Here is a 12,271-nt window from a genome sequence, read left to right as displayed (position 1 = left end):
AAAACGGTGCTTTTTCCTGCAGTGAAACCGGCTCATCAGCAGCCAGTAAGGTCTCTCCTCAGAGAACAGGGTCAAACACAGAGATTTAAAAAATGCAAGTGGTGATATAAACCAGCTTCCTTAGAGATGAACATCTTGTTCAGTAGCCAGTCTTTATTTCATTAATTTTATCAGACTAATTAATTTTATGGATTGTAAACCAGAAAATGGTTTTATGTGTAACATAATACATGAGTAAAATAACATTTATTTATAACCGGCTTCACAGGATGCTCTGGAATTTTATCCCCTGAATAGTTTATTTTCTTTCTCAGCTACCAGCAATCGGCAGAAAATCTGCCAGGCTGAAATGTTCACAATAGCTTCGCTGCCTTCCTAAAAGAAGAGGTGGCCTGCGCCCCTGGAAGCACTAGAATAAAAACAGCTCACTCCATGTACTGAACTCCAGAACTTCTCTACTATCACATCCATTTGCATGTGGAGGTAAGGAAGTGAACATTCGTTCCACTTCTAACAGGTACCATTAACCACTCCTAAAAAAATAGTTGTTTTTCCTGTAGCAGACACAGGGAAAAACCTCACTGCCTTTGCTGTAAAGGAAGCTGAGATTAAACACGGTTGGTACCTTCACCATTTTGAGAATTTTGAAGTAAACTCATGTAAACTCATGATGTAAACTCAGACGTAAACTCATCAACATTATCTACAAAGAACAAATGCTGGGTGAACTTACCATCTCTAAGAGAGAAGGAGAGAAGGTCCTAAAAGAAAACAAAGGAATATTCAAGTTAAAACTGACGATATATGCCTGGAGGTATGAAACCAGGGGCATGAAAACCCATTAAATCATAACTATGATTAATTATTGCAGCATGTCAGTTCATAAACATTGGAAGCCAGCAAGCTACAGCTCAGCAAGGCAAGACAGAGCAAAGCTAGGTGCTTCCAGTAAAAAAATTGTCCATAAACAGGTGGAAACAGCAGGACAGAAGCAGATAATGCTTGGTACCTGCTGAAACATCCTGTATCTTTTGTTATTAATGATCTTGTTGCAAATGAAAACACCATGGTTACATTGGACTTCAAAGTTTGGAGAAACTGTGCTCTAATTCTCCTGCCTCTCTAATGTCCTCTGCTCGCTCTAAGCCATGCAGAATTTTATTTTCAATGTGAGAAACAGCTTTCATCGCTGCTCTAATGGACTAGTGGCCCCACTTTCCTTTGGTGTTCTGGGAATTCACAGCTCTAGGTGGTAAGGTTGAAGTGGCACGGGTTCTTTCAGATTGAGTACGCAAAGCCAGAAAACTCAATTTATGGCCATCTGTCAAGGCTGAGGGACATGGCTTCTTGTGTTGGCTTTTCATCCTATAAAAATTGGAAAAACAGATCAATCCAATAGATGGTTTCTATAGACAAATCCATGAAAAAAAAAAAAAGAGGCCAGGGTTTTTACTATGTTCTCCACTTTTACTGTCACTGAATAAAGTTTAAGTGCATCACTAAGCATTGCCTCAGTCAGACTGCTGCCCTTTCCTACGCCTAATAAAGCACAGCTGAGTTTTACAGAGAATTCACAGAATCATAGAATGGTTCGGGATGGAGTGGACCTCAAAGCCCATCCAGTTCCCATCCTTGCCATGGGCAGGGACACCTTCCACTGGATTAGGTTGCTCAAAGCCCTTTCCAACCTGTCCTTGAACACTTCAGGCGATGGGGCAGCCACCACTTCCCTGGGCAACCTGGGCCAGGGCTTTCCCACCCTCACAACAAAACATTTCTCCCTAAAATCTCATCTCAGTCTCCCCTTTTTCACTTCAAAATCATTCTCCCCCATCCTATCTCTGCTCTCCCTGACCAACATCCCATCCCCAGCTTTCCTGGAGCCCCTTTCAGTATTGGAAACTGCTTGAATGTCTCCCCACAGCCTTCTCTTCTCTTCTCCAGGCTGAACAACCCCAACTCCCTCAGCCTGCCCTTGTACGGGAGGTGCTCCAGTCCTTGGATCATCTCCGTGGCCTCCTCTGGACTCACTCCAACAGTCCACGTCCTTCCTGTGCTGAGGATTCCAGAACTGAACACAGGGCTTCAGGTGAGCTCACACCAGAGCAGAGTAGAGGATGTGTTTATTTCACACACACTCCCCTACTGCCAATATCTGAGTGGCTGTTTCCACCCACAGACAAAGCTGCCTTTTGCTTGCTTGTCCTGCACCTCCTAACAGGATAAGCATTTCCAGAAGGCATCTGTTGGGCTGGGCTCTGCACAAATCAGCTGCCACTGCTCCTTCATCCTACACCCCAATGGCCGGAGTGATCACCAAAGAAAAGAAAGGTCCTACTTGCTGTCTCCAGTGTGTAAATATCCTGTTTAATTAAATTAGCCACTGGGTCAGGTCTCTTCTGTTCCCCAAGTCACCATGCTGCAGTAAAAAGGCTTCTTTTTGGCAATGAATATTCTGTGCATGCCCACAAGCTGCAGACTGTCCCCCTGGATGCTTGGTGGGATGTGGGAACTGGAGACATTAATTCCCACAGGCAGAGGGAGGAATGTAACCCTGGCTTTCCAGAGCTCAAGTTCTGTAACCACACAGGTATCAGACATGTGGGCACCATCACCACCTCCCCTCCTGCTGTGGTTTGTGGGGAAGAGTTGGCACCAAGGTGTCAAAGCCCAGGTTCCAGGCTCGGAGCCCCACATAGAAAATGGACCAAGCAAAGAGCCTGAAGTCCAGAACAAGGTGAAGCTCACAACCTTGTTGCCATTATTTTCCATGGACTGATGTGAGCAGTCTCTAGAGCAGGGCTACTGGTTTGTGCAGAGACTGTTTGCAGGCAATAAACTCACCCCTGTGTGTTGCAAAGGGAGCTGTGGGGGTTAGCTCAGGACCGGTACAACATGCCCGGTATCGTCTGTGGCACCGAATATCAAATAATCTCTTTTAAAACCCTAGCCTAAGCATTTACATCCATGCATTTCAAACAGTGAGGGAGGGATGGAGGTAATCTGGTGATAAACTGGAACTACTGTTTTTATTGCATCTGTGCCAATTCGCATGCTTAAGTATTTCTAACTGGTGTAGGCTTTGCACGTACTGCTGTGCAGTCACCTGGAATCCAATCAGCACTGATTAGATTGGTTCATGAGTTGTTTGTTTTCCTCCTCTAAGCAGCAGTTACTATATTTCAGTCTTGTTCTGAAGTTGTTGCTTTCAGTCTCCCTATAAACTCTGCCTGTGTGACTGAGGACCTTCACAGAGAGGGGGAAGCGATCTTGACTCAGTCTTTGCCAGCTCTCTATGAATTGCTGCAAGTTCAAAATCCATTTCCTCAACAACAGAGAACACCCAATCCCCATCACAGTGAAAAACACAGGAAAATGGGCACTCTGAGTATGTTCAGAGCAGAAAAAAATTATTCATTATAAGAACTTTCAACATTTTCTCACCTATCATCATTTTTGTGGCACTTCCTTCTCATACCACACCCACAGCCTGTCTGCTATGACTACTGTCCTTAAACAACTCAGTTAACCAACGCTTGCCTGCCATTAGTCATCTGCAATGACATAAACAAAGATAAAAATCCATAATCCTCTAATTTTCATCAAATCAATGGTGAGACTCCCTCCTGACCTCATGCACCATCCTCCTAAGTAAAGGAGGGCATTCAAAATGCAGGCACTGGTGCTACCAGGACCACTGAGCCACTGAGCAATGACAGTACATGCTTGTTAAACAGTAAATGTGGCCTCAGAAGCAGCTGAACACAAAGAACCGAGAGCACCATAATGCAACAGATCAAGAATTCACAAAGCTTTGTCCCACAGCTTGTTTATCTTCAGGTGAGCAGGAAAAAGCTCATCTCAGCCAGATTCACCGATATTTCCCACGTGGCAGGATGCTTCCGCAAAGACACTCTGCAAGCCTCTGCTGCCTCGCAATACACAAGCCTAGTTCCTTTGACAAAACCAGTTGCCTGGCCCATAAACACAGCTGCATGATGTAATGATGCTGTGGCGTTAGACTGATAGCTATTCCCAAGTTTTGCTTTCAGTTGTTCACAGAATGGTTATTTACAGCTTCTGCATTCCACCAGAATTCAGGTGAAAAGTACCTCAGGTCCCTGCGTCAGAGCAAAATACCGCGTGCTCCCATGGATCCAGAGCCACCTCTCTAAAAGCACATGGAGCCCTTATGCAACGCAAGCTCAGAGCAAGCGCAAGCTAAATTTCACCAAAATTCATATACTCAGCCGCAATGCAGAAAGGCTTGCCAAGATCTAGAGAATCCATCCAGAAGCAGAGAGAACAAGGGAACTAGCCTGGGAAATAACAAGCCATCTAAACGCAGCAAGAACTGAATGTGGATTTACTGATTTTGAGCGCATAACTGGAAAACAGCTGCTCTTACTTTAGATCTGTCCTAACCTACTAATAAAGCTTAAGATTCTCTGTTGCTGTGCTCATACTGTTACCGGCTTTTGGGTGCTGTAACATTCAGATGTTTGAAGCAGATCCCCCGAGGCCTTTTCTGGACTGAGTAGGAGACACGGAAGATGGCTGACATATGGGAGCTGCTGACAACCAACTCCTATCATGTATTTTCTTACACAGCTCTGTTCTCACATTTGCAGTTGTTGGGCTGCTGCTGCAGGTGGGTGTGTGATAACTATTACTCTGAGCTCTGTCCAGAGCTCTGTCTGCACGCAGCATGTCTCGCTATTTCCTTGTGTGTGGCAGACAGCATGGGACATGATGTGGCAGTGGCCACGTTATGCATGGCAGCAGCAGCCCTTTGTGCTCTTCGCCCTGCACATTAGCCTGGATCAGGAGATAACTTCCACAGCCGAGACTCTGCAGCAAAAGTGAACACCACCAAAATACTTCGCTTCTTTTATCTTATATCAGAATATTACAAAGTAGTCCCAGTCTCAATAACTTATTGCCTTCTGGACAAGGCTGACTGGATAAAAAAAAAAGAGAGTCTGGAAATTGTGCTATTTGGAGCATGCAGGTAGAGATGTTTTGTACTACAGGTGTGGTAGCTTTTAAACAAATGAAAACTGGGTCTATCATAGTCAGTATTTCACCAAAATCTGTAGAACACACATATGAATCAAAAGCATTGCAATAATACAAGGTAAAAAGTCTGACAGCTCTCTGTAAACAGAAAGCATGAAAGACACAAGATATTAATCGACTAGACAGTAACTGTGCCTCATTTCATCACTTCCATGAGCTGTTTATGGATACAAGGGCCGCCAGTCCCCCCTATGGCTGCTCAGAATTGTAAGCATCTCAGATATACGGATTTTACTCCTCTGACTGCACATACAGAACTTCAGTTTCAGACACATATGACAAATCTCTTCTGCAAAAGCAAACAAGGGTGAAGGAAGCGTATGAACTTACCTGTGTAATGACAACTGGATTTTCTTTCAAGAAGGGATCCTTCAGCAAAATCTGGGTGAACATTTCTGTGCCCTCACCTCCTAAGCCACTGGCAAATGCTGTCATGGCAGGCAAGACAGCTTCAGGCAGGTCCAGCCATTTCACAAAGCCCTCAATGAATCCTGTCCTGAAGGAGCTGAAAAGCAACCGCAGCAGTTGAGGCTCCATAATGGGGTATATTTGCAGACTTTCAGATGCTGATCTGCTGCTGTTCACGCAAAAATCAAAGCATCCTAAGAAGTCAGCAGAAGGTGAGTTGCTTACACACCTGGCTAAACAAACAAGCAAGCAACCTGAATGGGGCCAGCCCTCTCTTCAACACACTGGTTAAAGTCTGCAGTATACAGGGATGCAACTTGTGCTGAAGTACAAAAGGTGTAAGAGAGAAGTCAGTACAATAAAGAAAACACCAAATAGCAAAAGGGTCTTCCACTCCCTTGGCTTCAGAAGCCCCCGCCAGCATTTGTACCAGCTCCACCCAAGCTGCCACCCAGTGCCACCTCCTTTGCTCGCCCCTTCCCACCTCAGGCAGTACCTTTGCTCTTTTTCAGGGAACAGCCATGCTAGGGATATCCCACAAAGTGCCGCATAAGCAAATCTTCCTGGTTCCCCCAGCTGCTGGGCCAGGAGCACACATGGTTCCTTTCCACCTGCCCGCTCAGCCCTGCTGTGCTGTTTCGAAGGCCAGCCTTTCCACTTCTCCTCTGCGGCCATTTTTACCTGCAGGTTCAACACGGAAAAAGCAGAAGAAAAAATCCAAACACAATAATCAGTTGGAAACCAGGAAGCAAGGAGATAAGTTGCCTTTGCTTTTTCACTGTCACACTTGCTGTCAGTATTAAGTCAAGCCCAGCTTGTGTACCTTCCCGCCCCAACATGGTGCTGTGGACAAAGAAGACAACGGGAGACCGGCACTTTACCAGTCCTCACAAGTTTTGCACAAAATGAGCAGCAACACTTCACACAGTGAAAGGAGAAGCCCTCTCCAAGATGTCCAGCATCTGGGCTCCACTCAGGCATATCGTTCACACATTTACTACAAAAATATCATGTAAAAGAAGAGCTCTGCACCTGGTGAGGGACCAGTACAGCTGGTGGGAAATCATTTGCCTCTCTCATTCTCGACCCAAACTGCTACTTCGGTTATTTGCTGAGGGTGTTAAGAAAGTTGAGTGCAGCTGCAGCCTCTGATGAATACTTCTAATACATCCCATGGACACTGCTAAGCTTCACTTGTAATATTCTCTCCTCTATACAACTTGCTGCTGCTTTTTGCCTGAAGACAAGATACTCGAATCTTGTGAATACAGACCCAGAGTAGAGCCAAGACATTTCTTTTTAGAATGCAGACGTGTCTCCACTTTTTGACTTCACGCTTTCAACTTAATGGCTCCTGACTGCTTGCTGGAGCTCCCCTGATGATACAAGCAACTAGTCGAGATGACTGAAATGAGGCAGAGGAGACAACAGCTCATTTCACAATTCAGCATGGGTAACAATCTGCTCCAAAGCTGCTCATCACCTGTAATTTCTACTGACTTCACCAAGACTCAGTTGGTTTCTGAGGGGCCCCAATCACCTATTTCATTATACACTTCTATCTATATGTTTCCTTTCTCAGAACCCTGTAGGAAGGAAAGTGGTTAAACAGGAATTCGGAGCCCATACAGAACTGAGTACTGAATCTCAGGGAATGCAGATACCATTTATGGAGTAGTTTAAGCGTCCTAGAAGAAAGAAATGCAGCACAGGAGCAACTCTTTCTAAAGAGATTTTGTTGTCCTCATTCATCTGTCATGGTCTGCCATCTTACCTCCCCAGTCAAAAATGTATGTGAAGGAATTCCTGTTTCTCAAGGCTTGCACTGTTCAACTGCTAATGGTAACCAAAAGGAAAATTCATCACTCGAGGGCCAATAGTTATGGTAAGTCACACCCCTCTCCCTGGGAGAGCTCAGCCCCTCATAACACACATCTCATCTGGCGCATGGGCCTAAGGCATCTTGGTCCGTTTCCATGGAAACATCACATTCCAGCAAGATGGGAGCACAGAGTCCCGGGGAATAAATAAACTGTTATTTCCGTACCAACCAGAGAAGGGAACAGCCAGATTATGCTACCTTGGAGACAGTGGGTGACTGGGACCAATCCTGGCCCTCGTGGGCCCGTTCTGGTGCCAATCTCAACGCCTAGCAGCATTTACACTCACTGAACTGCAGCTGCGAAGGCACCAGATGGGCCTCCCCACTTCCTATGACTGCCTAACAAAATCCCAAGAGTTATATTAGCTCAGGAGCTCCAAAGCTCTTATTTGGACACCCAAATCCATTTCACATCTCTTATCTCCCTAAAACATCCAGACTTACAGACCGATTTGCCCAGAAATAACCTCATCCTTAAAGTTTCAATAGCTTTGCAATTACTTGGCATGCCTGCTCACCTCTGACCACAGATTTATTAGCTTGTTATGGGAGAGGGCACTGAAAAGAAAATCCGCTTCCCTGCTGGGATAGATTAATTGATTTGTTAACACACGTTCATATGAAAAGTAAAGCAGCAAAAAAGGATTCTGAAACACTGCAACTGTTTAACCTTTTTCCTAATAACATAAAAAATGTGACTGATTGGGGAAGTAACACCACAGTGTCTTCTGGCACACAACTTTATCGCTGTTATGCAAGAAATCATTCATGATGCTGAGCATCTAGAATACAAAGAGAAAGGTTTTAAAAGACTTTGCTCTGAAGATGCTCTCATCAGCACACTCGATGTTCATCCCTCAACACCCCTGTCTCCATCCATACCCAGGGAAAAAACGGGCTTGGACTTTCACACATCCAGCAGAGAAAGGGCAACACACAACTTAGTAAAGAAAACTTGGGCCAAAAAGTTTTGCCATTAAAGCCACAATGAGGAAATTGAAAGCTAGGAATATATCTCAAAAGTTATTTACAGCTTGTGGCACAAGAATTCACATTTGTCTCAAACAATGTGATTCAGCAGTCAACAGCATTGCTCTAATCTGAACTGTCACTTGAAATTTTTTAACGCTTCCAGCACTCACTTTTCACACAAAGCCTTTTTTGGCTTGATAGTTGGTCTTGTCTTTTATATAGCGGCTCCTGCAATCCTATTTGGGAAGCAGAAAGATAATCCTTTTGTGGATCTAACGCTGCACAATATACATGTGCTCTCTACCACTGGAAGCAGAAATACAAAGCTTCTGATATCTTATTCGTCCTAAACTATGAAAGCAGTGACCAAATTGCTGACCGGTTAATCTCATGCCCTCAAAAGTTAATGAGGCATCTCATTAACTTCAGAGAAGTAGCTGTAGGTAACTATTCAGATGGGGCTGGCCAAAAAAAATCCCTTACCCAGGCACACCAGTGGAGAGCAGACACACTGTGGCTAGCATTGGACACTGTGGCTGCAGAAACACTGGGGCAGATGAGGCCTCCTGGGGACTTGAGTGGGTCCCTAGAGCCACACACGTGCTTGCACGCCAAGAGACACGCCAATTTTAATCCGTAGAGACAAAGTTCATACACAGAATGAAATTAGAACCCAGTATCTTGCTGGAAAAACACAAATGTGATACAGACGCCACCGCAGATAGTGCTAATATAAAACATAAGCTGTAAAACACCTGGACTGTGCTTGCAGCCCAGAAAGCCAACTATGTACTAGGCTGCATCAGAAGTGTAACCAGCAGGGTTAAGGGAGATTCTGCTCCTCTAATTTACTCTGGTGAGACCCTACCTGGAGCCCTGTACCCAGTTCTGGAATCCCCAACATAAGAAGGATATGGAACTGCTGGAATGGGTCCAGAGGAGACCACGGAGATGACCCAATGGCTGGAGCACCTGCTGTCCGAGAACAGGCTGAGAGAGTTGTGGTTGTTCAGCCTGGAGAAGCTCTGGGGAGACCTTAGAGCAGCTTCCAGTACCGAAAGGGGCTCCAGGAAAGCTGGGGAGGGGCTGTTGATCAGGGAGGGCAGGGAGAGGATGAGGGGAAGTTTTCAGCTGAAACACGAGAGATTGAGATGAGATTTAGGGAGAATCGTTTTGCTGTTGAGGGTCGTGAGGTTGCCCAGAGCAGTGATAGCTGCCCCATCCCTGAAGGGTTTCAAGACCAGTTTGGATGGGACTTTGATCATCCTGATCCAGTGGGAGGTGTCCCTGCCCATGGCAGGGGTGGGACTGGATGGGCTTTGAGGTCCCTTCCAACCCAAGCCATTCCATGACGCTATGATTCCGTGAACGGGGATTAGAGACCAAGGGGAGGAGGAGATGGGAAAGCTAAAAGCTACAGTAGCTGCAAAGCTGAGCGCGCTCGGTTTTTCCTGGCTGAGGCAGACAGGGGCTGAAGCGATGCTCACGAAGGGATGTGACCCGCAGAGAGAAGTGGGAACGCCTCAGCTGGGAAAGCTGCGAGGATCAACATCTCCACAGCTGCGCGAGTTCACTTTTACGGCAAATCCTTCGTGTTTGAAATGTTTCCTGACATGGATACAAGTTTTTTTAAACAGAAAGCAACACTTCTGGCACGCACTGAGGAGCCCACCCGCAGCCTCTCAGCTGCGGAACAAGGTCCCGCCCGCTCGCCCCTCATCCCGCAGTGCCGTCCCAGCCGTACCCACCCCGCTGCCCACTCTCCCGACCCCACCTGCGCCAGCCCGGCTCCACACGGCCCCGCCACTCCCTTCCGCCGCCCGCCCCTTCCTGCCCGCTCTGCCCTGCCTGCGCCGCTGCGCAATCGGCGTACGGGCTGCTCTCGTCTGATCCGCGCAAGATGCGGACGGTGGGCGAGGCGCGCAATTTGCGTAGGGCGAGGGGCCGCGCCGCGCTGGCCTTCAGCGCAATTTGCGTACCGTGAGGGGCCGCGCCGCGCAACTTGCGTACGGCGGGCGCTGGCCTGCGCTCCCCTAAGCCAGCGGCGCAGTGAGCCGCGGAGCTTGCGGAGCGGCTGGGGGGATGGCGGGGGGTGTGCCGCCCCGGCCGGGCCGTGTTCAGGTCTGGCCCTTTTAAGGGCGGGGTGGGTGAACTCATAAAATCACAGAGTCATTTGGGCTGGGAAAGAATTCTAATATCCAATTCAAACCAGCCAGCCCAACCCCACGGTGCCTGCTAAACCACAGAATCACAGAATGGTTTGGGTTGGGAACTCAAAGCCTCTCCAGTTCCAGCCCCTGCCATGGGCAGGGACGCTTCCCACTGGATCACGATGATCTAAGCCCCATTGAAACAATGGCTTTGAACCCCTCCAGGGATGGGGCAGCCACCACTGCTCTGGGCAACCTGGGCCAGGGCCTCCCCACCCTCAAGAGCAAAACATCTCTCCCTAAGATCTCATCTCAGTCTCCTATCTTTCAGCTGAAAACTGTTATCCTTTGTCCTATCCCTGCATTCCCTGATGAAGAGCCCCTCCCCAGCTTTCCTGGAGGCCCTTTCAGCACTGGAAGCTGCTCTAAGGTCTTCCCACAGCCTTCTCTTCTCCAGGCTGAACAACCCCAGCTCTCAGCCTGGCCTTGTGCAGGAGCTGCTTCAGCCCTCGACCATCTCCGTGGCCTCCTCTACACTCACTCCAACAGTTCCATCTGCTTCTTATGTTGCGGACTCCAAAACTGAACACAGTGCTCCAGGTGAGGTCTCACCCGAGAGGAGTAGAGTGGGAGAATCCCCTTCCTCACCCTCCTGGTCCCACTGCTTTGGATGCAGCCCAGGATACGGTTGATCTGGGCTGTGAGCTCACGTTTCCCGGCTCACGCCAAGCTTCTCATCATGCAGCACCCCAAGTCCTTCTCCATGTGCTATACCATGTTCCCAAGTGCCACATCTGCACATTTTTTTAGCCCCTCCAGGGAAGGAGACTCCACCACTGCCCTGGGCAGCCTCTGCCAGGGCTTCACCACTATTTCAATAAAGACATTTTCCTCATATCCAATCTAAATCTCCCCTGGCACAACTTGAGGCCATTTCCTCTCATCCCGTCACTTGTTACTTGGGAGAAGAGCCAGCACCCACGTCACAACAACCTCCGTTTCCCGGACCTGCAGACATCGATAAGGTTTCTCCTCAGCCTTCTCCTCTCCAGAGGAGAAGCTATACTGTGAGATGGGTATAGCTGCTCCTTCCTCACAGCCCACCTTTACCCACAATCATGAGCCTTGTCTGCCACATTGCTGAATTGCTTGGGCTGCAGGGTTGCCTGGGTGCCGGTCCTTTTGCTCCCCTGGAAGCTCCTCTCCCTCTCTGAGAGGGTTACAGAGGGAGACAGGGATGTGCAGATGATGAAGCTGCTCCCAGTTTGCTGTCCTGAGATGCAGCTTTGCCAGATCCATAGTAGGACAGTTGGGTGTCTCGGAGGCTTATCTTGAGGAAAACAAAAGTATCAGTGCTGTCTAAGTTTGTGCTGTGTCACTGGGTGGGACCCCACATGAGCAGACGCTGAAGCATGCACTCAGGCAAACAAGAGGACCTGTGTGTCAGGTTCAATAGCAGCAGAGTGACTGGCATGGGCAGCTTCAGAGGCTTTGTTCTGTGTGGTTCACTGGCCCTGCAGAAACTCCAAGGCTTGTGAGTTCACTCAGCAACCCAAGCATGAGGCTCTCGCATTGTGTTTGGGATGTTTAAAAAATGCATTTGGTGTCAGAGCAGTCTCAGGCTGGAACCCCAAGTCCAACATGTTTTAACTTTTGGAGAAACCTTTTTTTTTCTTTTTCAGGGGCAGGAGAGCAGTTTCTCTGTATGATTGCATGTCACGAAAACAAAACTAGTTTTGGTTGCTTGATATGTGGGGTAAATGACTTATATTTTAAAATG

The 12,271-nt window shown here is 47.6% G+C and overlaps 1 protein-coding gene across 7 annotated transcripts in view; it reads right to left on the bottom strand.

Moving 5' to 3' along the window:
• TMCO4 (transmembrane and coiled-coil domains 4) overlaps positions 1–10,435 on the bottom strand; it is a 45,509-nt gene extending 35,074 nt beyond the window's left edge. For 2 of the 7 annotated variants that reach the window (XM_054085637.1, XM_054085644.1), the window contains exons 1-4: positions 6,520–7,255; positions 5,984–6,168; positions 5,410–5,584; positions 734–761 (exon numbers count right to left, since the gene is read on the bottom strand). In XM_054085637.1, the coding sequence (XP_053941612.1) occupies positions 734–761; positions 5,410–5,584; positions 5,984–6,168; positions 6,520–6,567 (436 nt within the window). In that variant the 5' untranslated portion in view covers positions 6,568–7,255. Of the gene's footprint in view, positions 1–733; positions 762–5,409; positions 5,585–5,983; positions 6,169–6,310; positions 6,443–6,519; positions 7,256–8,511; positions 8,813–9,209; positions 9,552–10,115; positions 10,249–10,320 lie in introns of those variants that run through there. The other 5 variants (XM_054085643.1, XM_054085639.1, XM_054085638.1 and 2 more) reach the window with 5 other exon arrangements.
• Positions 10,436–12,271: the final 1,836 nt, after the last annotated feature.

This window comes from Cuculus canorus, chromosome 21 (assembly GCF_017976375.1).
Source record: "Cuculus canorus isolate bCucCan1 chromosome 21, bCucCan1.pri, whole genome shotgun sequence".
NCBI classification, from domain to species: Eukaryota; Metazoa; Chordata; class Aves; order Cuculiformes; family Cuculidae; genus Cuculus; species Cuculus canorus.
Note: the sequence above shows the minus strand (reverse complement) of the source record. Positions and strands in the feature narration are given on the sequence as shown.